The 24,899-nt window shown below is 44.0% G+C and overlaps 1 protein-coding gene across 1 annotated transcript in view; it reads left to right on the top strand.

The window, feature by feature from the left end:
- The window catches only part of acadl (acyl-CoA dehydrogenase long chain), a gene marked incomplete at its 5' end in the record, with an annotated part of 159,340 nt that extends 139,193 nt beyond the window's left edge, over nucleotides 1-20,147 (top strand). Inside the window, one exon of the mRNA XM_068036310.1 lies at nucleotides 19,018-20,147. Within this exon, the coding sequence (XP_067892411.1) occupies nucleotides 19,018-19,111 (94 nt within the window). The remainder of the gene's footprint in view (nucleotides 1-19,017) is intronic.
- Between the last annotated feature and the right edge of the window lie 4,752 nt (nucleotides 20,148-24,899).

Below are 24,899 nucleotides of genomic sequence, written 5' to 3'. Positions count from 1 at the left end.
CATGGACTTGATGGGCCGAATGGCCTCCCCCATTGCCATAAATGACTGAGTCCATCCTGGTCCACTTTAGAGCAATCCAACAGTCCCATTCTTCATTCCCTTAGCCTTGCAAGTTTATTTACCTAAAGTGCCCATCCAATTTCCTTTTGAAAGCATTGTCTCAGCATCCACCACCCTTGTAGGCAGCAAGCTCCAGGTCATTACCGCCTGCTGCATAAAAAAAAAGTCCTTCCTCACACCCCACTCCACCCAAAACCTTAAATCTGTGTCCCCTAGTTCTTGTATTATCAGCTTTTCTTTGACAACCTTATCTAAAAGTGTCATAACCTAGAATGCCACTATCAAATCTCCCCTCAATCTTCTTTGCTGCAAGGAGAACAACTCCAACTTTTCCAATCTGAAACCTTATGGCTAAAATCCCTCATTCCTGGAACCATTCTGGTAAATCTCCCCTGTACCCTCACTCCTTCAAAAAGTGTGGTGAACAGAACTGGACTCATTACTCTCGTTGTGGCCCAACCAGAGCTTCGTAAAGGTTCAGCTGCTTTTGTACTTGATACCTCTATTTATGGAGTCCAAGAGCCCACCTGCTTTGCTAAGTACTCTCAATATGACCTGCCACCTTCAAAGATCTATGCACATGAATGCCCAGGTTCCTGTGTCTTTGTACACACTTTAGAACTGTGCCATTTAGTCTGTATTGCCGCTCCTCATCCCTTCTGCCAAAATTCATCACCTCACACTTCTCTGTATTAAATTCCATCTACCACTTGTCTGCCCATTCTGCTAGCCTGTCTATGAATTGTTGCAGTCGTTTGATATCATCCTCCAAGTTTGGTATCATCAGCAAATTTGAAATTGTACTCTGTATTCCAATATCCAAGTCATTTACATATAGTCAAAAAAGCAGGAGTCCGAGCACTGAACCTTATGAAACAGCACTGTCCATCATTCTCCAGTCTGAAAAACAACAATTTACCATGACTCACTGTTTTCTGTCCTTACACCAAGTTTTATCCAAGCTGCACTCACTCACCTGTACCATGAGTCTCAATTCTGTTAACCAGCCTTTTATGTGGAACTTTGTCAAAGGCTTTCTTAAAATCGTTCAAGACAACATCCTTTGCTTTCCCTTCATCAACCTTCTCTGTTATGTCATCCGAAAATTCAGTTAGGTTAGTCAAGTACATTCTGACTTTTACAAATCCATCCTGGCTCTCCTTAATTAATTCAAACCTCTCGACGTGCCTGTTGATTCCCCCCCCCCCCCCCCGATTATTGTTTCTAAAACCTTACCCATCACTGATGTTAAACTAACCAGTTTGTAGTTACTAGGAATGTCCTTACACCCTTTCTTGAACAAAGGTGTCATATTTGCCACTCTCCAATCCTCTGGCACCTCTCCAGTATTGAGGGATGATTGGAAGGTTATGCTAAGTCCTTCCGCTATCTCCACCGTCACTTCCTTTAGCAACCTGGGATGCAAGCCATCCTGATCAGGCGACTTATCCGCTCTCAGCACGGCCAACCTTTCCAGTACATCTGGCCTATCAATTTTCACCCCATCTATTACTTCTACCATCTCTGCTTCTACCAATATTTTGTCAGCAGCCTCTTCCTCAGTAAACGCCAACACAAAGTACCCAGAATCGAAACCGGGTCGCTGGAGCTGTGAGGCTGCAAATTGAGCTCTTGTTGAATTCTTTTTTTGAGCACCTCCCACTGATCTTCTGTTGATTTACCCATTAACAGAATTGCCTTCTCCACTTGTACTTAACTTTGTGAAACACATTGGCAGCAATGTCAGTGAGGCTGTAACCTGATGCACACTCCTTAGGTCTTCGACTGTTTGCTCCCTGGGTCTGGGACACGGCCATTGCTTTTGGATGATATATTAAACCATGGCCTCGTCTGCCCTGTTTGGTGGACCTGAAAGATCCAATGCACTATTTTGAAGAAGAGAAGTGTAGTTCTCACCGGTGTCCTGGCCAATATTTATCCCTCAACTTACACCATATAAACAGACTATCTGGTCATTATTACGTTGCCTTCTGTGGGACTTCGCTAAGCACAAATTGACTGCAGCCTTTCTACATTACAGTAGTAACTACACTTCAAAAAGTACTTCATCGGCTGTAAAGTGCTTTGGGATGTCCTGAGGTTGTGAAAGGCACTATATAAATACAAGTCTTTCTCACTGCTTGAGACCTGTTCTCCTGCTTACTCCTAGACTTCTGCTGCTCGGGTTCTGGACAACATCATGGATATTTTACTCATTTTTATTTTTAAACAAAGATATTCCTTTGACATCTTTTAAATACATTATGTTCTTTGTCCAATTGGAGACCTTACTTGACCTGCAACAAAAGTTCTACTTGGGAAGACTGCATACACCTGACACATGAATGGATTTTTCATGAGCATTTTACTTTGAAAAATGGGCTCTTTTGTCAAAATAAGCAGTGGTTCGCACCGCAGGCTCACAGCTCCAGCGACCCGGGTTCAGTTCTGGGTACTGCCTGTGCGGAGTTTGCAAGTTCTCCCTGTGACCGCGTGGGTTTCCGCCGGGTGCTCCGGTCTCCTCCCACAGCCAAAGACTTGCAGGTTGATAGGTAAATTGACCATTGTAAATTGCCCCTAGTGTAGGTCGGTGGTAGGAGAATAGAGGGAAGGTGGGATTTAATGTAGGATTAGTATAAGTGGATGCCTGTTGGTCGGCACAGACTCGATGGGCCGAAGGGCCTGTTTCAGTGCTGTATCTCTCTATGACTCTAGTCCATTTATTGGGTCTGCTGAGTTCTGTTAACGTGTCAGCAACTTTTGAGTTTCTGATTAATTTATGGATTTCAGATGAGAATTCCTCTTGAATTTAGGTCTAACTATAACAGCACTAGATAGCAATAATACTGAGAATTCATACACAGTCTGATGGCAATATTTATAGCATTGAATAGTTAGAAAATTTTAGTGTCTAATACTAGTTATTGTCTTGTTACTCAGTGTCTAATGCAAAATTATGGCATGAAGGACTAGATCATGCAATGCCAGATCATGCAAACCATTGCAAAGGGCCAAGGCCCATGAGGCAGGATGACACCAATATTAAGAGGGCAGCTTTGAGATGTTGGAAAAGAACAAGTTAGAGTAGAAGACATGGTAGTGAGTCTTGATTCTATCACAGTGAGGAGGAATCTTTATGGCAGGATATTTGAACTTTAGGAGGTATGAGGGAAGAACATTTAGGGTAGTATTGTCAATCATTTAATCTGCAAAATATGAACATATGTTCATATGTTAATTGATATGATTGCAAATCAAGGTTACAAAGGAATAAATAAAAGTTTGCAGGCAAATGAATCATCAGACAGATGATATTTTTGTGTTCTGTCCAGAAGTGCAAATGAGATTTTAAAAGAGCTGTCCTAGATAGCTATTTATACCGTTAATTGGAGACTGGAACACATTGTTTCCAGCTAGAATATCAGAGGCAATAGGGTTTCTGCATATTCTATTTGTGGAGAATCTACAGTCAAATAGTTAAGAAATTGAGTTATGTGAAATTGCTGGTCAGTTTCTCTTTGTTGGTTTGCACCCACAGGAGATGGTGCTTAGAATCAGAGAACAATGCAGCACAGAAAGAGGCCATTTGGAACCCCATTGCACATCCCTGCTTGTTTCTCATAGTGCTGCAAATTTTTCCCTTTCCAATGTTTATCCAATTCCATTTTTAAAGTGGCTATTGAATCTGCTGGCAGTGCATTACTAACCATAACAACTCACTGCATAAAAATATTCTCCTCCTCTCCCTTTCTGTCAATTTACCTTAAATCTGTGTTCTCCGGAAACTACCCTCCTGCCAGTGGAAACTGTTTCTTCTTATTTACCCAATCAAAGCCCTTCATGATTTTGAACACTGTATTAAATTGCCTCTTCTTCTTAGGACAGAGAAGATTAATTACAGCTTCTCTAATCTCTCCATGTAACTAAAGTCCATCTTACCCTGATACCTTTAAGTAAATCTCCTCTGCACCCTCTCTAAGGCCTTGACATCCTTCCTAAAGTGTGGTGCCCGGAATTGGACAAAATATTCCAGCTGGGGCCAAACCAGCGATTTATAAAGGTTTAGCACAAAGTCCTTGCTTTTGTACTATATGCCTCTGTTTATAAATCCATTGATCACATATGCCTTTTCAACAGCCTTCTCAACTTGTCCTGCTACCTTCGAAGACTTGTGCATGAACATCCCAAGTCTTTCTGGTCCCGCACCCCCTTTAAAATTGTATCATTTAGTTTATATTGCCTCTTCTCATTCTTATTACCAAAACGTATCACTTCACACTGCTGTGTGTTAAATTTAATCTGCAATATGCCTGCACATTTCACCAGTCTGTCTGTGCCATCGTGAAGTCTGTTAATGCTGTCACGTCTCTTTCATGTCACCTGCAAACTTTGAAATTATCACTATCCGCAAGTCCATGTCAATACATATATCAAAAGAATGAGTTGTCCTAATAAGAACTTTAATCAAGTTGATCAAACACAACTTGACTTCAACAAATCCATGCTCACTGTCACTTATTAACCCATATTTTTTCAAGTCATAATTTTATCTTGGATTATGGTCTCTAAGCATTTCCCCATCACCAATATTAGGCTTTCCTGGCCTGTAATTAATGGGCCTTTTTTGACCATGCATGTAATTGGGCCCAGTGGGGCAGAGGACTCGTCGCCCAGCGTTCTTCCCATGGGTGGGATAGGCCGACGAGGGCCTTCCTGCCCAGAGGCCAATTGACGTCCATAAGTGGCCTGTTTTCAGGCAATTAAAGGCCTGTTCTTGCCGCTGGGATCTTACTGGTAAGGGTTTGGGGGCCTCCACCGCGCAGGGAGGGCGCCTTGTAAACCGAGATGCCCTCCCTGCGGGCTTGGAGTGGGGTCCTTCCTTCGTGGGCAATTTATTTATTTTATTTAGAGATACAGCACTGAAACAGGCCCTTCGGTCCACCGAGTCTGTGCCGACCAAGAACCACCCATTTATACTAACCCTACAGTAATCCCATATTCCCTACCACCTACCTACACTAGGGGCAGTTTACAATGGCCAATTTACCTATCACCTGCAAGTCTTTAGCAGTGGGAGGAAACCGGAGCACCCGGCGAAAACCCACGCGGTCACAGGGAGAACTTGCAAACTCCGCACAGGCAGTACCCAGAATTGAACCCGGGTCCCTGGAGCTGTGAGGCTGCGGTGCTAACCACTGTGCCACTGTGCCGCCCACAATTTGTGGCCCACAGAGGACTGGCACCGGGAACTAACTCACCCCTGGGAGCCCCCCCCCCACCCCAGTCTGAACGACCACCCTCCCCAACCCCCCCTCGCCAGTGCCTTCCAGACTGGTCCCAGTGACCCCACCTCACCTACCTCTATTCCGAGGTTCCTGTGCTGGGCCTGTGGCCAAGACCTCTGCAGTACCAGCAGTGGCCACCACTCCTGGTGTCGCTATCAATACTGCTGGCAGTTAGAGGGCCGGCAGCTCTTTGAGGCGGGATGCCCATCCCTTTAAAGTCTTTAAATAAATGGGGATTCTGTCTGCTAAAATTTTGATTCAAAAAGACTGGAGAATCGCTCCGGAGGAGCGCAAAAAGTTACCCCGCCTTTTCGGCTCTGCCTCCTGCACAAAATCCGGCCCCTCAAAGAATTGCTATTGGGCATAGGACTGCAGGAGGGAACAGCAAAGAAGAGCAATACAGTTGCTACAGGAGATTCCATAGTTTAAGGTAACAGACAGCCTTTCTGTATCTGTCATCCTGAGTCCTGCATGAGTGTTGCCTCCCTAGTGCCAGGGTAAAGGACATCATGGAGAGGGTGCAGAATATTCTTCAGTGGGAAGCGAGTGAGCAGACTTGTGGTGCACATCGGTACCAATGACATAGAAAGAGCAGATATTGAGGTCCTACAATCAGATTTTCAGGAGCTAGGGAGGAAGTTAAAAAGTAAGACCTCAAAGTAGTAATCTCTGATTAGTCCCGGTGACATGTGCTAGCAAGTATAGAAATAGGAAGAGAGGGAGGATCAACATGTGGCTTGAGGCATGGTGCAGGAGGGAAGGATTCAGAATTTTGGAACATTGGGACCAGTTCTGGGGCAGAAGGCACCAATTCAAAAGGAATGGGTTCCACCTCAACAGGACTGGGACCAATATGTTTAGTTTTAGTTTAGAGATACAGCACTGAAACAGGCCCTTCAGCCCACTGAGTCTGTGCCGGCCATCAGCCACCCATTTATACTAATCCTACACTAATCCCATATTCCTACACATCCACGCCTGTCCCTATATTTCCCTACCACCTACCTATACTAGGGGCAATTTATAATGGCCAATTTACCGATCAACCTGCAAGTCTTTGGCATGTGGGAGGAAACCGGAGCACCCGGAGGAAACCCACGCAGACACAGGGAGAACTTGCAAACTCCACACAGGCAGTACCCAGAATTGAACCCGGGTCGCTGGAGCTGTGAGGCTGTGGTGCTAACCACTGCGCCACTATGCTCGCCGGGCAGTTCACTAATGTGGTTGTGGAGGGTTTAAACTAAATTGACAGGGGGTGGGAACTGCATATAGAAGTAGCAAAGAAGAATAAGGTGTATAAAGTGTGTTAGATAGTACTAGAGAAGGAAGTAATACCATATTAGATAGGAGCAGCCCAAGAAAGACAATGAGGAATACGAAGACAGATTTAGAATAAGTTCAGCAATTATAGGCCAGTCAGTTTAACTTTGGTGGTGGGACAAAATAAATAGTCACATGGACAAAAGCGAGTTAATTGAGGAAAGCCAGCATGGATTTCTTAAGGGAAAATCAGATTTAACTAACTTGCTGGAGTTTTTTTGAGGAGGTAACAGAGTGTGTTGATGAGGGCAATGCTGTTGATGTGGTGTATATGGACTTTCAAAAGGCATTTAATACAATGCCACACAACAGACTTGTGAGCAAACTTGCAGCTCATGGAATAAAAGCAACATGGATACGAAATTGATTGAGTGACAGGAAACAAAGAGTAGTGGTTCATGGATGTTTTTTAGGCTGGAGGAAGGTTTGTAGTGGAGTTCCCCAGGGATCAGTGTTGGACCCTTGCTTTTCCTAATATATATTAATGACCTAGACCTTGGTGTACAAGGCACAATTTCAGTGTTTGCAGATGATACGGAACTTGGAAGCATTGTGAATTGTGAGGAGGATAGTGTAGAACTTCAAAAGGACATAGATAAGTTGGTGGAATGGGCAGACAGGTCGCAGATGAAGTTCAATACAGAGAAATGTGAAGTGATTCATCTTGGTAGGAAGAACATGGAGCGACAATATAGAATAAGGGGATAAGGGGTACAGTTCTTAAAGTGGGTGCAGGAACTGGGTGTAAATGTGCATAAGTCATTGAAGGTGTCAGGACAGGTTGAGAGAGTGGTCAATAAAGCATACAGTGTCCTGGGTTTTATTAATAGGGGCATAGATTACAAGAGCAAGGAAGTTATGTTGAACAATTGAGGTAATTAAAAGGGAATTATATAGTTACATGAAAAGGAAAAAATGTGCAGGGTTATGGGGGAGAAGGCAGGGGAATGGAACTGAGGAGAGCGAGTGTGTACACGATGGGCCGAATGGCCTCCTTTTGCACTGTAACGATTCTGGGACCAGTGGCCTGGCGAATCGAATAACTAGGGCTGTAGATTGGGCTTTAAACTAATATGGGGGGGAGGTGGGGGTGGAGGGGGGGGGGATGGAGGGGTGGCAGTGAGAGGATTCAGGGAAGGGTAAATTCAAAAGCAGGAATGTTGGGACTTATTGATTATTTTAATATACTTGAATTAGTTTTTAACGTATATATTTTAATTAAGTTACATTTTTTGTGATAGGCTCATTTTTTGTTACTATACATAAGTAATATATTAATGAATGAGGAATGTACCCGAAATGGATTTCCATATGGACAATAAATTGAAATGAATTGGAGAAATGTCAAGGCCCGAGAGCAGAGCAGCGTTTTTGGTTAAAAAAAAAGCAGAGTAGGTCAGGAAGGGAATGGAAAGTAACAAAGGTAATAGAGCATTATTGGCTAAGGGAACATCGGGGAAATTAGAAAAATGTCAAAGTTCAAGGCACTATCTGAATGAATATGTGAAGCATTCACAACAAATTAGATGAATTAATGCACTGATCAAAATGAATAGGTTTGATCGATTAGCCATTATGGGGATGTGGTTGCAAAGTTACCAAAGTTGGCAGCTAAATATTTTAGGATAGTTAACTTTCAGAAGAGATAGGTAAAATGGAAAAAGAGGAGGGGTAGCCCTGATAGTAAATGATGGGATAAAGACAGTAGAGAGAAAGGATCTTAGCTCAGAAAATCAAGTAGAATCAGTTTGTTAAGGAATAGCAAGGGGTAGAAAACAGTGGGAGGTCTCCTAACTGTGATTGTAGTGTAGGGCAGAGCTTAAATCAGGAAATAAGAGGTGTGTATAATACAATAATCATGAGATCTTTAATCTTTGTAAAGGCTGGGCGTACCCAAATTTGCAGTAATAGTGTGGAAGTCGAGTTCTTGGAATGTATACAAGTTAGTTTTCTGGATCAGTATGTCAAGGAACCAAGTTGGGTTCTCTTATTGTACAATGAGTCATAAAGGGGCCTCCAGGGAAGAGTGACCATAATGTGTTGGAATTTAATATTGCGTTTATAAATTATTTAGTTAAGTCTGAAACTAGGATCGTAATCTAAACAAAGCAAATTACGTAGGTATGAGGGCAGAGTTGGATAAGGTAGATTGGGAAACTACATTAAAAAAATATGATGGTAGACAAGCAATGGCTCCCATTTAAAGAATTAATACATAATTTGCGACAAACACATTCCTTTAAGGCACAAAAGCAAAAATCCCACCAAAAATGGGTTAATGATGGTATTAGATCAAAGGAAGAGGCTTATAATATTGCCAAAAAGAGTAGTAGCATGAGGATTGGGAGAATTTTAGAATTCAGCAAAGGAGGGCTAAGAAATTGATGAGAAAAGAAAATGAGAGTCAACTCGCAAAAGACATAAAAACAGATTGTACATGGTATGTAATAGGTATGTAAAGGAAAAGATTAGTGAAAGTAAAAGTAGGCCGATTAGAGGCAGAGCCAGGTGAAATTATAATGGGGAATAAGTAAATGGCAGACACGTTAAACAAATATTTTGTATCTGTCTTCACGTAGAAGACAGATAATGGGGAACCAAGGGTCCAGTGATAATGAGGAACTTAAAGAAAGTTATGGGGAAGCTAATGGGACTACGTTGGCAACAAATCCCCTGGACCTGGCGACCTGCATCCTAGGGTTTTTATAGAGGTAGCTGCAGAGAAAGTGAACACATTGGTTTTGATCTTCCTCAGTTCCTTAGATTTTGGAGCAGTTCCCAAGGATTGGGAGATAGAAAACATAACCCTGCTATTAAGGAAAGGAGGAACAAAAGAAACAGGGAACTGTAGGCCAGCTAGCCTAACATTAGTGGTAGGCAAAATACTACGCTATTATTAGGGATGTGGCAACAGGTCATTTAAAAAAAGAAATCATATGATTTAAGCAGAATCAACATTGGATTTATGAAAGGGAAATGGTGTTTGACAAGTCTGTTAGAGGTTTTGAGGATGTTACGAGTAGGATGGATAAGGGGGAATCAGTGGATCTAGTGTATTTGGATTTTCAAAAAGCATTTAATAATGTGCCGCACAAGATGTTAGTAGACAGCACTACGACTCATGGGATTGGGTTACTATTAGCATGGAATGAGGATTGGTTAATGGACAGGAAACAGACAGTAGGAATGAACAGGATATTTTGGTTTAGCAGGCTGTAACTAGTGGGGTACCAGAGGGATCAGTACTTGGGCCACAGTTATTTACAAGCTATATTAATGTCTTAGATGAGGCGACTGAGTGTAATGTGGACAAGTTTGCTGACAAACAAAGTTAGGTGGGATAGTCACATGGTCTGGCCTACATGTGACTCCAGACCTACCTGTAGTTGACTCTTAAATGCCCTCTGATATGGCCTAGCAAGCCACTCAGTTGTATCTAACTGCTACAAAGTCAATAAAACAGCATGAGACCGGACGGACCACCCAGCATCAACCTAGGCACTGGAAACAACAACAGCAAAACAAGCCCAAATGACCCTGCAAAGTCCGCCTTACTAACATCTGGGGGCTTGTGTCAAAGTTGGGAGAGCTGTCCCACAGACTAGTCAAGCAACGGCCTGACATTGTCATACTCACGGAATCATACCTTGCAGATAATGTCCCAGACACTGCCATCACCGTCCCCAGGTATGAGCTGTCCCACCGGTAGGACAGACCCAGAAGAGGTGGTGGCACTCTGGTATACAGTCGTGTGGGAGTTTCCCTGGGAGTCCTCAAAATCGACTCAGGATCCCATGATATCTCATGGCATCAGGTCAAACATGGGCAAGGAAACCTCCTGCTGATTACCACCTACCACCCTCCCTCAGCTGATGCATCAGTACTCCTCCATGTTGATCACCACCTGGAGGAACCACTGAGGGTGGCAAGGGCGCAGAATGTACTCTGGGTGGGGTATTTGAATGTACATCACCAAGAGTGGCTTGGTAGCACCACTACCGACCAAGCTGGTCGCATCCTAAAGGACATAGCTGCTAGACTGGGTCTGCAGCAGGTGGTGAGGGAACCAACAAGAGCAAATAACATGCTTGACCTCACCAATCTGCCTGATGCATCTGTCTGTGACAGTATTGGTAGGAGTGACCACCACACAGTCCTTGTGGAGACGAAGTCCCAGCTTCACATTGAAGGTACCCCCCATCATATTGTGTGGCACTACCACCGTGCTAAATGGGATAGATTTAGAACAGATCTATTAATGCAAAACAGGGCATCCACGAGGCGCTGTGGGCCATCAGCAGCAACAGAATTGTACTCAAAACACAATCTGTAACCTCATGGCCCCGGCATATTCCCCACTCTACCGTTACCATCAGGCTGGGAGACCAACCCTGGTTCAATGAAGAGTGCAGGAGGGCATGCCAGGAGCAGCACCAGGTATCATTCAAAATGAGGTGTCAACCTGGTGAAGCTGCAACAAAGGACTACTTGTGTGCCAAACTGCGTAAGCAGCATACGATAGACAGAGCGAAGCAATCCCATAACCAACAGATCAGATCTAAGCTCTGCAGTCCTGCCACATCCAGCCTTGAATGGTGGTGGACAATTAAACAACTAACTGGAGGAGATGGCTCCACAAATATCCCCATCCTCAATGATGGGGGAACCCAGCACATGAGTGCGAAAGATAAGGCTGAAGCATTTGCAACAATCTTAAGCCAGAGATGCCGAGTGGATGATCCATCTCGGCCACTTCCTGAAGTCCTCAGCATCACAGAAGCCAGACTTCAACCAATTAGGTGTGCTATCAAGAAACGACTGAAAGTACTGGATACTGCAAAGGCTATGGGCCCTGACAATATTCCAGCAATAGTACTGAAGACCTGTGCTCCAGAACTTGCCACGCCCCTAGCCAAGCTGTTCCATTACAGCTACAACACTGGCATCTACCCGGCAATGTTGAAAATTCCCCAGGTATGTCCTGTACACAAAAAGCAGGACCAACCCGGCCCTATCAGTGTACTCTCAATCATCAGTAAACTGATGGAAGGTGTCATTGATAGTGTTGTCAAGCGGCACTTGCTTAGCAATAACCTGCTCAGTGACGCTCAGTTTGGGTTCCATCAAGGCCACTCAGCTCCTGACCTCATTACAGCCCTGTTTCAAATATGGACGAAAGAGCTGAACTCAAGAGGTGAGGTGAGAGTGATTGCCCTTGACATTAAGGCAGCATTTGACCGAGTATGGCATCAAGGAGCCCTAGCAAAACTAAAATCAATAGGAATCGGGGAAGACTCTCTGCTGGTTGGCTTCATACCTAGCGCAAAGGAAGATGGTTGTGTTTGTTGGAGGTCAATCATCTCAGCTCCAGGACATAACTGCAGGAGTTTCTCGGGGTAGAGTCCTAGTCCCAACCATCTTCAGCTGCTTTATCAATGACCTTCCTTCAATCATAAGGTCAGAAGTGGGGATCTTCGCTGATGATTGCACAATGTTCAGCACCATTCGCGACTCCTCAGATACTGAAGCAGTCCGTGTAGAAATGCAGCAAGACCCGGACAATATCCAAGCTTGGGCTGATAAGTGGCAAGTAACATTCGTGCCACGCAAGTGCCAGGCAATGACCATCTCCAACAAGAGGGAATCTAACCATCTCCCCTTGATATTCAATGGCTTTACCATCGCTGAATCCCCTACTATCAACATCCTAGGGGTTACCATTGACCAGAAACTGAACTGGAGTAGCCATATAAGTACCATGGCTACAAGAGCAGGTCAGAGGCTGGGAATTCACCACCTGACTCCCCAAAGCCTGTCCACCATCTTCAAGACACAAGTCAGGAGTGTGACTTGCCTGGATGGGTGCAGCTCTAACAACACTCAAGGAGCTCGACACCATCCAGGACAAAGCAGCCCACTTGATTAGCACCCCATTCACAAACATTCACTCCTTCCACCACCGATGCATAGTGGCAGCAGTGTGTACCATCTACAAGGTGCACTGCAGCAATGCACCAAGGATCCTTAGACAGCACCTTCCAAACCCGCGACCTCTACCAACTAGAAGGACGAGGGCAGCAAATGCATGGGAACACCACCACCTGCAAGTTCCCCTCTAAGTCACACACCATCCTGACTTGGAACTATATCGCCGTTCCTTCATTGTTGCTGGGTCAAAACTCTGGAACTCCCTTCCTAACAGCACTGTGGGTGTACTTACCTCACATGGATGCAGTGGTTCAAGAAGGCAGTTCACTACTGCCTTCTCAAGGGCAATTAGGGATGGGCAATAAATGCTGGCCTGGCCAGCGACGCCCACATCCTAGGAATGAATAAAAAAAAGTTTGCAGTAGGGATGTCACAAAGAGGCTGCAGAGGGATAGCGATAGGTTGGTTGAGTGGGCAAGAACATGGCAGATGAAGTACAATGTGGTGAAGTATGAGGTCATCCACTTTGGTAGGCAAAATAAAAAAAAGCAGAATTTTTTTAAATGGCAAGAGTCAGGGATATGTTTGCATTCAGAGAGAAATGGGCATCCTTGTACATGAATCACAGAAAGTTAACATGCAGGTACAGCAAGCAATTAGGAAGGCAAATGATTTTTTTTTTTATTCCTTCACGGAATGTGGGCGTCGATGGCCAGGCCTGCATTATTACCCATTCCTAATTATCCTTGAGAAGGTGGTGGTGAGCCGCCTTCTTGAACCGCTGCAGTCCACGTGGGGTAGGTACACAAACAGTGCTATTCGGAAGGGAGTTCCAGGATTTTGACCCAGCAACAGTGAAGAAATGGAAATATAGTTCCAAGTCCTGATGGTGTGTGGCTTGGAGGGGAATTTGAAGGCGATGGTGTTCCCATGCATCTGTTATCCTTATTCTTCTAAGTGGTAGAGGTCATAGGTTTGGAAGGTGCTGTCGAAGGAGCCTTGGTGAGTTGCTGCAGTGCATCTTGTAGATGGTACACACTGCTGCCACTGTGCGTCGGTGATGGAGGGAGTGAATGTTAAAGGTGGTGGATGGGGTGCTATTCAAGTGGGCTGCTTTCTCCTGGATGGTGTTTAATTTGATGTGTATTGTTGGAGTTGCGCTGATCCAGGAAAATGGAGAGTATCACACTCCTGACTTGTGCCTTGTAGATGGTGGACAGGCTTTGGGGAGTCAGGTGGGGAGCTACTTGCTGCAGAATTCCCAGCCTCTGACCTGTTCTTATAGCTATAGTACTTATATGGCTGCTCCAGTTCAGTGAATGGTATCTCCCAGAATGTTGACATTGGGGGCTTCAGCAATGGTAATGCCATTGAATGTCAAGGGGAGATGATTAGATTCTCTCTTGTTGGAGATAGTCATTGCCTGGCGCTTGTGTGGCGCGAATGTTACTTGTCACTTATCAGCCCAAGACTGAATGTTGTCCATGTCTTGCTGTATGTGGAAATGGACTGCTTCAGTATCTGAGGAGTCTCAAATGCTGCTGAACATCCACACTTCTGATCTTACCATGGAAGGAAGGTCATTGATGAAACAGCTGAAGATGGTTGGGCCCAGGGCTCTACCCTGAGGAACATCTGCAGTAACGTCCTAGAACAGAGATGATTGACCACCAACAACCACAACCATCTTCCATTGTGCTAGTTATGACTCCAAGCAGTGGAGAGTTTTCTCCCGATCCTGTTGACTCCAGTTTTGCTCGAGTTCCTTGATGCCACACTCAGTCCAATTCTGCCTTGATGTCAAGGGCAGTCACTCTCACCTCACTTCTGGAGTTCAGCTCTTTTGTCCATGTTTGAGGTCAAGTACTGAGTGGCCCTGGCAGAACCAAAACTGAGCGTCAGTAAGTAGATTATTGCTGAGTAAGTGCTGATTGATAGCACTGTTGACAACACCGTCCATCACTTTGCTGATGATCGAGAGTAGACAAATGGGGCGATAATTAGCTGGATTGGATTTGTTTTGCTTTTTGTGGACAGGACATACCTGGGCAATTTTCCACATTGTCATGTAGATACCAGTGTTGTAGCTGTACTGGAACAGCTTGGCTAGGAGCGCACAAGTTTTGGATCACAACTCTTCAGTACTGTTGCCGGAACGTTGTTGGGGCCCATAGCCTTTGCTGTATCCAGTGTTTTCAGCCAAAAGAACAAAGAACAGTGCAGCACAGGAACAGGCCATTCGGCCCTCCAAGCCTGCGCCGATCAAAATGCCTGTCTAAACTAAAACCTTCTGCACTTCCGGGGTCTGTATCCCTCTATTCCCATCCTATTCATATATTTGTCAAGATGCCTCTCAAACGTCGCTATCGTACCTGCTTCCACCACCTCCCCCGGCAGCAAGTTCCAGGCACTCACCCCCCTTTGTATAAAAAAACTTGCCTCGCACATCCCCTCTAAACATTGCCCCTCTCACCTTAAACCTGTGTCCCCTTGTAACTGACTCTTCCACCCTGGAGAAAAAGCTTCTGACTATCCACTCTGTCCATGCCGCTCATAACTTTGTAAACCTCTATCAGGTCGCCCCTCCAACCTCTCCTCATAGCTAATACCCTCCAGACCAGGCAACATCCTGGTAAACCTCTTCTGTACCCTCTCCAAAGCCTCCACGTCCTTCTGGTAGTGTGGCAACCAGAATTATACACAGTATTCCAAGTGTGGCCTAACTAAGGTTCTGTACAGCTGCAGCATGACTTGCCAATTTTTATACTCTGTGCCCCGACCGATGAAGGCAAGCATGCCGTATGCCTTCTTGACTACCTTATCCAACTGCGTTGCCACTTTCAGTGATCTGTGGACCTGTACGCCTAGATCTCTCTGCCTGTCAATACTCCTAAGGGTTCTGCCGTTTACTGTATACTTCCCACCTGTATTAGACCTTCCAAAATGCATTACCTCACATTTGTCCAGATTAAACTCCATCTGCCATTTCTCCGCCCAAACCATTTCTTGATATCACATGGAGTGAATCGGATTAGCTGAAGACTGGCATTTATGATGCTGGCGACCTCAGGAGGAGGCTGAGATGGATCATCCGCTCGGCACTTCTCACTGAAGATGGATGCAAATGCTTCAGCCTTGTCTTTCGCACTGATGTACTGCGCTCCCTCATCATTGAGGTGGGGGATATTTGTGGAGCCTCCTCATCCTGTTAGTTGTTTAATTGTCCACCACCATTCACTGCTGGATGTGGTAGGACTACAGAGCTAAGATTTGATCTGTTGGTTGTGGGATCACTTAGCCCGATCGCATGTTGCTTATGCTATTTGGGATGCAAGTAGTCCTGTGTTGTAGCTTCACCAGGTTGATACTTCATTTTTAGGTTATACCTGATGCTGCTGCTGGCATGCCCTCCTGCACTGTTCATGGAACCAGGGTTGATCCCCCGGCCTGATGGAAATGGTAGAGTGGGAGATATGCTGGACCAAGAGATTACAGATTGTGGTTGAATCTGTTGCTGCTGCTGATGCCCACAGTGCCTCATGGATGCCCAGTTTTAAGTTGCTAGAAATGTTTTGCCTCGCTGGGGAATCTAGAACATGGGGAGACACTGTCAGAATAAGGGGCCAACCATTTAGGACTGAGATGAGAAATTTCTTCACTCAAATGCTTGTGAATCTTTGGAATCCTCTACCCTGGAGAGCTTTGGATGCTCAGTCATCGAGTATGGTCAAGACAGTGGTCAATAGATTTTGGGGTATTAGGGCATATGGGTGTAGTGCGGGAAGGTGGAGTTGAAGTGGAAGATCAGCCATGATTTTATTGAGTGGCAGAGCAGGCTCGAAGGGCCAAATGGCCTATTTCTGCTCCAATTTCTTATGTTCTTATTCACCACCTTTGCTGCTGGTGGGAAACCTGAGTGAACTTGCGAGTCGGAGCTAGGGAAACTTCCCCAAGCTATATGAAGCACTTGAGATGAGCTCGGGAGCAGTGGACTCGTACTCGATTACCAAGACCTTCGTTGTTAAAGGTTAAGAATGGGATCGGGCTCAGCTGTGATGCCCCTTCCTCATGAATAATCTGCTGCCATTCACTATTGCATAAAGAATCAGTCACCAGATTAATCCAATGAGTAGCTAACCATACAGACCAGGAAGCTCCAGGTTTGATCCTTAATTTGTGCTGAGTTGGCTGGTCGTAGCTAGGATGGCCATAGTGGTGTTACAGTTTGGTTGATTTTTATTTTCCCTAATCCAAGGGCTGAGGCAGAGTTCCTGATCCTATCATACTCCAGTGAGCCCTGCTTGAAGTGTGTAAGGTCTGTGCAAGTTAAATGAGAACAGGATTGAGCTTGACTGTGATGCTTTTTATGTACAATTAGCCTGTCAACACTCACACTATCAAGGTCATAACGTAAGTAAATGCCACTTGGACAAGATATAATATGGCTGCCAACAACTGAAGAACTGTAACTCGGAAGGAAGCAATATCTTCAGGAAATGAAGATGGGCTGAAATTGATGGAGTATAAAATTCAGTGTAATGTACTTCTATCCCACTTCCCACTGCAGGAAAAGTTGCATTTCAGTATTTCCCACTGAATTTGAAAGTATTTCCATGAGGACTGTGTGACAGCAATCACACATGCCAAACGGGAAAATTATTAATCTCATCGTATGAAACTCTGCTTGAGAACTTTTACTAGACATAAATAACTTTTTTAAAAACAAAACAGAACTGAACTGCTAAAAATGGCCACGCCCATTTGCATATGAGAAGGCAAAGGCTGGCTGAGACGAGATAAATTAACCAGTCTAGCTGGAACAATGGGGGTGCGCCCTGATTCAGTTAGCGAGATTGATTTTGTCAACAGTGGTGATCAAAAGACGTTGACACCCTTTGACTTTGAAAGAGCCATATTCTCTCTCCTCCACCCCCCCCCCCCCCCCCCCCCCCACCACTTACCAAGTATGTCTGAGGCGGCGCAGTGGTTAGCACCGCAGCCTCACAGCTCCAAGGACCCGGGTTCAATTCCGGGTACTGCCTGTGTGGAGTTTGCAAGTTCTCCCTGTGTCTGCGTGGGTTTTCTCCGGGTGCTCCGGTTTCCTCCCACAAGCCAAAAGACTTGCAGGTTGATAGGTAAATTGGCCATTATAAATTGTCACTAGTATAGGTAGGTGGTAGGGAAATATAAAGACAGGTGGGGATGTTTGGTAGGAATATGGGATTAGTGTAGGATTAGTATAAATGGGTGGTTGATGTTCGGCACAGACTCGGTGGGCCGAAGGGCCTGTTTCAGTGCTGTATCTCTAATCTAATCTAATCTAATTTGAACAGCTTTGAATCTCAAAAATCCTTCTAGAAGTTGCTGAATCAAACAAAGATATGGTCACATGGCATACCTGTTGGTATATCACTGAGGTTTTTGAATTGTGCCTCAGAGTGAACAAGAGACTGCAACTGAACTCCAAGAGAAAAACATCTCTCTCTCTCTCTCTCTCTGGCAAAGTCCCAGGGAAACCACGGTGGCAACTACTATGCCTCAAGACTACCAAGAAGACAGATAAAACCTATCTTCAGCCTTCAGCAACCAGAGAAGCAAGCTGGAAATTCTGCACGTGGTCCCAGCTCCTCTAAGACTTTAACTTAAATTGAGGATCTTTCTATTTTTTACAAACTTTACTTCAACCTCCCAAATCTTTCTTCGCCTCTGTATCTATTTGTGTGTGTGTGTGCATGCGAGCGTGGATGCGTCGTGTATTTTAGTAATTTTAACCGTTTTAGAGTGATAAGGTTAATAAACTTGCATCTTTCTTGTTTAAACTCAAGAAAACCTGTCTGGTTCATTTCATATTCAATGATTTCAAAAGAAATTAAACTTGCAGGGCTACGTGGATAGAGTGGGGAATGGGACTAGCTGGATTGCTCTACAGAGAGCCAGCATAGACTTGATGGGCCATGTGGCCTCCATCTGTGCCATTATGACTCTGACTATCTAATCACTTCTGTTGTGTGGATGTGAGTGAGTTCTTGGTCTGATGCCCCTGCCTTATGCACTCCTGGAGCTACATCCCAGCAAAGGCCAGTGTCTCTATGAGAAAGAGTAAAATGTTTGCTAAGCAATCTTGTCATGTTAATCTACCTCTTTTGCTACCAAAATGTGCTTTAATGGTAGACCATGTGTAGATTCTGCCTACAGTGCAGTCCCTAATCTGAGATACTCTATTCAGCATCATATGACAGTTGCATAGTTTATTTTTAAAAACCATGTTCCTGTCAATAGGAGGGGAGAAAACGAAGGAGGAAGTTTCGTAATTTTTTTTAAAATTTCTAATTCAGAGAATTTGTAAGTGGATAATTACTTGGATTTATGATTAACACACATTAAAAATGCACCATAAATCTTACACAGCTTTTTTTTTCAGGGCTTTTGTGGATTCCCGTGTTCAGCCAATTTATGGTGGTACAAATGAAATAATGAAAGAGCTTATAGCTCGAGGAATTTTAAGTCACGAATAAAATGACAGCACAAATGGGACCTGCCGTGTTGATGCTTGCATGGTGATTCCTGTCAAAGCACCTCTACAGTCTGAAAACTTACATTCCTTATACCAGTTACATTTGTCCAAAGATGACTGATAATATCTATCAACTACAGGGTTATTTAGAAATGAGAACTTGAATATTGACTTAAGAACCCAATTGTTTCTTTCTCTTGTTTTATCTTAATATGCTTTGCATCAGGTGCTTCAATGCAGAATCAGTATTAAATGCCTTTGATGTACACCATTCTGTGTATTTCTTTTTGTTTATTTGCTGTTTGTGGAACTGTGATAGCAACAGCCAGACTTGTTGAGCCAACTGCGAGATGTTCTACTTGGTAAAACCTGTCCAAGAATCCATGTTTTATTGTTGAGGCAGTGAACCAAAATATAATATAAAAACAGAAAGTGCTGGAAATACTCAGTAGGCCAGAGAGTAGCTGTGGAGAGAAAAATAGAGTTAACATTTCAGGTCTGTGACCTTTCATCAGAAGTGTGAATCCTTCACACCTGAAAGGAAGATAAAAAGTTTTTATTAAGGCACCGAATGAGATAAAGGATGAAATGAAACTGCAGACCAGGCCAGCTTTGAGATACTGAGTCGGTGCTGCTTAAGAGAGTGTGCATGGGATGGCACATGGCATTGAGAGTAGATCTTCTGATGTAAGGTCACAGACCTGAAACGTTAACTCTGTTTCTCTCTCCACAGATGCTGCCAGACCTGCTGAGTATTTCCAGCATTTTCTGTCAGAATTTAAGATTTCCAACCTCCGCATAAGTTTGCTTTTGAACCAAAATATAATTGAATTTTTCTTTCTGGCTGAAATGTTAAGCAGATAAACTAAATGCTGTATTAATTTGGAAGAAAGCTGAAACTTGTTAGCAATGTTCCACTGAACTGTTTTTCCCTCAGTTTTATGTCTCTTTTATGTTGTGTGAGTATTTTCATTGTAAAGTGCGAATGGACACAATTCTGATAGAACTGTAACTGAATTAAACACTAGTCCTGAGAATTTGGCATAGATTGTTTTCTTAAAAATATGCAGCTTAGGCTCAGCTCAGCTTTATGTTTGAATTGAAATGAGTATTTACTGATGCAATCATGCAGTGATTAAATACACCATCTATGTAGACTGTTGAAATCTGAAAGCTCCCCAGTAGCTGACTTGAGTCAAATAAGGTACCAGGTCGATTCTTAGTCTGTGCCTCGTTGGGGTGGTAATATGGTGGCTAAAATGGACCCTAAGTGCCCCTGATCCAAGAGGGAGAAATCAGCCAGGGTTCTTGCTCCTGGGCTGGAATTTTACACCCCCCCCCCCCCACCCCCACAGGAGCAGACTGGGGGGGGGGGGTTGTAAAATTGAGTGAGAAATGGGGGTGTGCCATTCTAGTCATCATCCCACCCCCGCTGCAATTTTACGAGTGGTGGTGGCGAGAAGTGGCTTACCCACCCCAGGCCCATTAAGGCCCTTAAGTGGCCAATTAACTACCACTTAAAGGCCTCCTTTTGCCTCCTCTGGTAATATACCAGCAGCGGGCGGGCAGGCAGCTGAAGACCTCAGGAGGCCGCTCAGTAAAACCTGGCGGCCTCCATGCGGGCTGAAGGGGTGGCCCCTTCTGTGCCCCACAGCTGCCCCCCCACCCCTTTCCCCTGGCACATGCCAACCCCACTGCACTATATTCCTTCCCAATGCCCACAACCAAGCCCACTTGCCTTGCTGGGGCCTGGCTAATCGTCCCTGGCGAGGCCCCACACACTTAACTTTATTCCGTGCCTGGCGTCCCTCTTACTCTCCTGACTGGGTGCACTCCCAGCAGTGGCCACCACTCCCAGTGGCACTGCTGGGACTGAGAGCTGCCGGCCCTCTGATTGGCTGGCAGCTCTTGGAGGCGGGACTTCCTGTCTCAGAGGGGCAGATGACTTGCCCGAAGCCAATTCAGGACCTGGGCCACGTAAAATTATAACGTGGCTACCAGGCCCCGCAGAGGCGGGCTCACCCCCAACTTTTTGGCTGGTGGGCGGGACCTCCAGCCCAGTGTAAAATTCGGTCCATAGCTTCTAGTTACCCTTTCTAGAAAGTGTGTTTGTATGTGAACCTCTATTCTTGTGCCCTCCATGTTGAATAGCCTGCTGACACTCCATGTCTAGGCTTAGACATGAAGAATGGACATGTGAGGTGAGTTACCAGAGGGTGAAAGCACCTGTAAAACTGTAGCTCAGAGGAGGTCAGGAAAAGAAAATTGGCAATAAAAAAAACGTCTAATTTCCCAAAATGCTAATGGTCTCTTTATATGTCATGGGACACATTTGCTCTTCCAAGCAGATGAATTGCAAATGACTTAATTCTTATGTCAAAGACATTTTTCTTAATTTCCAGCTGTAAAAAGAGTACTTGAATTCATATATTTGATCAAACTGATTTTTATTTTCAAAGGAATATTTACTGAGATTTCAATAAAAAATTTTGTCTTTGTGTATGGCCAGATTAATAACAGGAATGCAGAAATTCAAGTCTGTATAGGATTCCGGATGAAAAACATTAGAGATTGAGACTACATAGAGATTCTCATTATCCAACGCCTATTTAGTCATAGTTACTTACGGCACAGAAGGAGGCCATTTGGCCCATCGAGTCGGAAATTAAATTACATAAAGGAGAATTTTAAAGATGGCCATATTTAATTTCCAGGGACACATGTTCATAAACACAATATTTAATGTCCCATTAAAAGCAGAAACCAATTCTACAATAGTATTCTCGTTCCAAATTGGAATTCTGCTTCTCAATGGATAAACAAGGCTGCCTATAAATGAATACGCTGAATTGGAATTGGATCATTTAAACTGTACTCATTGAGAGTCATTTAATCAGTTTAAATGCATGATTGATTTACTGAGGGACTGACTGTGAATTGCTGTCCAGAGGAAGCAAAATGAGTCATAAGCGTCACTCATGAGATGGTTTATTCCATTAATTTTATACCATGTGTAGAGCTCAGCTGTCACAGACTAACAAACTTTAACACAGACTGATGTCACTGGCTGTTGCTGCACTGAGGGGGTCAAACACAGAACCGATTGTGTCTTTTTAAAAACAAACTCGGACTGACTTAGCATGAATTACCAGCAAAAGCAAAACAAAAACACTGATAAAGCAACAAATACGGTAAAATAATTATATTAACTATATCTGCTCATGTTAAATAGGATATGGTAGTGTAGTGGCTATGTTACCAGATATGTAATCCAGAGAACACAAGTTCAAATCCCACTGTGTCAGTTTGAGAATGTGAATTAAATTTTTTTTTTAAACCTGGAAATGAAAAGTTGGTATCAGTATAAGTGTCCATGAAATGATCGGATTTTGTTTAAAAACCCAATTGGTGCACTACTTTCCTTTAGAGAAGGAAACCTGCTGTCCTTACCTGGACTGGACTTAAGTGACTAGGGTGACCATTCATCTGGTTTTATACCAATCAGTCCGGGCGGCACAGTGGCGCAGTAGTTAGCACCGCAGTCTCACAGCTCCAGCGACCCGGGTTCAATTCTGGGTACTGCCTGTGTGGAGTTTGCAAGTTCTCCCTGTGTCTGCGTGGGTTTCCTCCGGGTGCTCCGGTTTCCTCCCACATGCCAAAGACTTGCTGGTTGATAGGTTAATTGGCCATTATAAAATTGCCCCTAGTATAGGTAGGTGGTAGGGAAATATAGGGACAGGTGGGGATGTGGTAGGAATATGGAATTAGTGTAGGATTAGTATAAATGGGTGGTTGATGGTCGGCACAGACTCGGTGGGCCGAAGGGCCTGTTTCAGTGCTGTATCTCTAAATAAAAATAATTAAATAAATAAATTTTCAGATGGTCTTTCTCTTGCCTGCTACCGGACACCTTTATGTTCGGTATTTTTGTTTTGGGTCACTAACAATGCAAACAGTTGTGGCCCTGAACAGAATTGTACCCTATGCCTCACCCTGACTGCTCTGCTGCAGTGAAGCACCAACAGAGGCCTGTGCACGTCCTTTCCCGGCCCAGGGTAAAGAGTACTTTGAGCCCCTTGTAATTCAAGATAGAGGGTTCCGGGAAGCCGTGTCCTGACAAAACATTGATAGAGAGTGAAATAAAAACAGAAAGTGCTGGAAATACTCAGCAGGTCGGGCCACATCTGTGGAGAGAGAAGCAGAGTTAACGTTTCAGCTCTGTGATCTTTCATCAGAACTGGCAAAGGTTAGAAAAAAATTAGGTTTTAAGCAATTGAAGAGTGGGGGTGACGGTGGTGGGGAAGAGAACAAAAGGGGGAGGTATGTGATAGGGCAGAAGGCAGGAGAGATTAGATAACAAAGCTGTCATCGGACAAAGGCAAAGAGCGTGTTAATGCTTGTGGTGAAAGACAAAGCTTTAGTCCAGCGTGAGAGTTAATGGCAGAATAATGAGCAGTTCTGCCTACATGAAGAACAGGCACATGGTTAAAAAATATTTGATTATAACAATCCCCAGTGTGCTAAGCATTACGCTGACAACCAATTTAAGATTGTCAGCAAGGCTCACAGTGTGGTGCATTTGCGCATACTGGAAGCTTCATATATTAATACACAGGATCCTGTTCTTTGCAGACAGAAAGAACATGTACAAACATTGCGTCTGTTTCAGCTAAACAAAATAAGTGACAGCCATTCGCTGGTTCATTCCTCAAAGCAATGCCTTGACCAATCAGAGTCACGCTGCCTGGTTTAAATTTCAAACAAAACTTGGCAGTTAACTGTCAGTCACCGTAAACTGGTACATTCGCCATGGCAACACCTCTACCAATCAGAGTTTACTTGCCAACCAATCAGCACTCTCTTCTCATACAGTATAAAGTTATTGTTTTTCCTTACATTGATACTCTTGTGGTTGTCCTGATAAGTGCAAGATGAAAAGCTTCGACAACGTGTCTCTATTTTCAGCAATACTCAAGTTCTATACTACCAAATGACTAAAATTACCATCACCAGGTAAGTGGAACTGAGCAAATTGTCAGAGCTGCGAGCTGACAAGTCCCCTGGTCCTGATGGGCTTCATCCTAGGATCTTAAAAGAAGTGGCTAGTGAGGAAAGCAGGAAACTACAGGCCAGTTAGCTTAACATCTGGCATAGGGAAAATGTGAGAAGCTATTATTAAAGACGATATAGCATGGCACTTAGAAAACATTGAAGGTAATCAACAGAGTCAACATGGTTTTGTGAAAGGGAAACATGTTTAATCAATTATTGAAGTTCTTTGAACAAGTAACCTGCTGTGGAATAAGGGGAACCGGTGGATGTATTGTACTTAGATTTCCAGAAGGCATTTGATAAGGTGCCACCTCAAAGGTTATTGCTGAAAATAAAAGTTCTTGGTATAGGGGGTAACATATTGGCATGGAAAGAAGATTGGCTAGCTAACAGGAAACAAGAGTGTAGGCATAAATCGGTCATTTTCTGGTTGGCAAGATGTAACAAGGGATCAGTGCTGCGGCCTCAACTTTTTACAATTTATATAAATGATTTAGATGAAGGGACCAAAGATTTGGTTGCTAAATTTGCTGATGACACAAAGATAGGTCGGAAAATAAGTTGTGAAGCAGACATAAGGAGGCTACAAAGGGATATAGATAGGTTAAGTGAGTGGGCAAAGATCTGGTAAATGGAGTATAATGTGGGAAAATGCGAAATTGTCCATCTTGGCAGGAAGAATAAAAAAAGCATATTATCTAAATGGTGAGAGATTGCAGAGTTCTGAGCTGCAGAGG

This window comes from Heterodontus francisci, chromosome 7, assembly GCF_036365525.1.
Source record: "Heterodontus francisci isolate sHetFra1 chromosome 7, sHetFra1.hap1, whole genome shotgun sequence".
Classification (NCBI taxonomy): domain Eukaryota; kingdom Metazoa; phylum Chordata; class Chondrichthyes; order Heterodontiformes; family Heterodontidae; genus Heterodontus; species Heterodontus francisci.
Note: the sequence above shows the minus strand (reverse complement) of the source record. Positions and strands in the feature narration are given on the sequence as shown.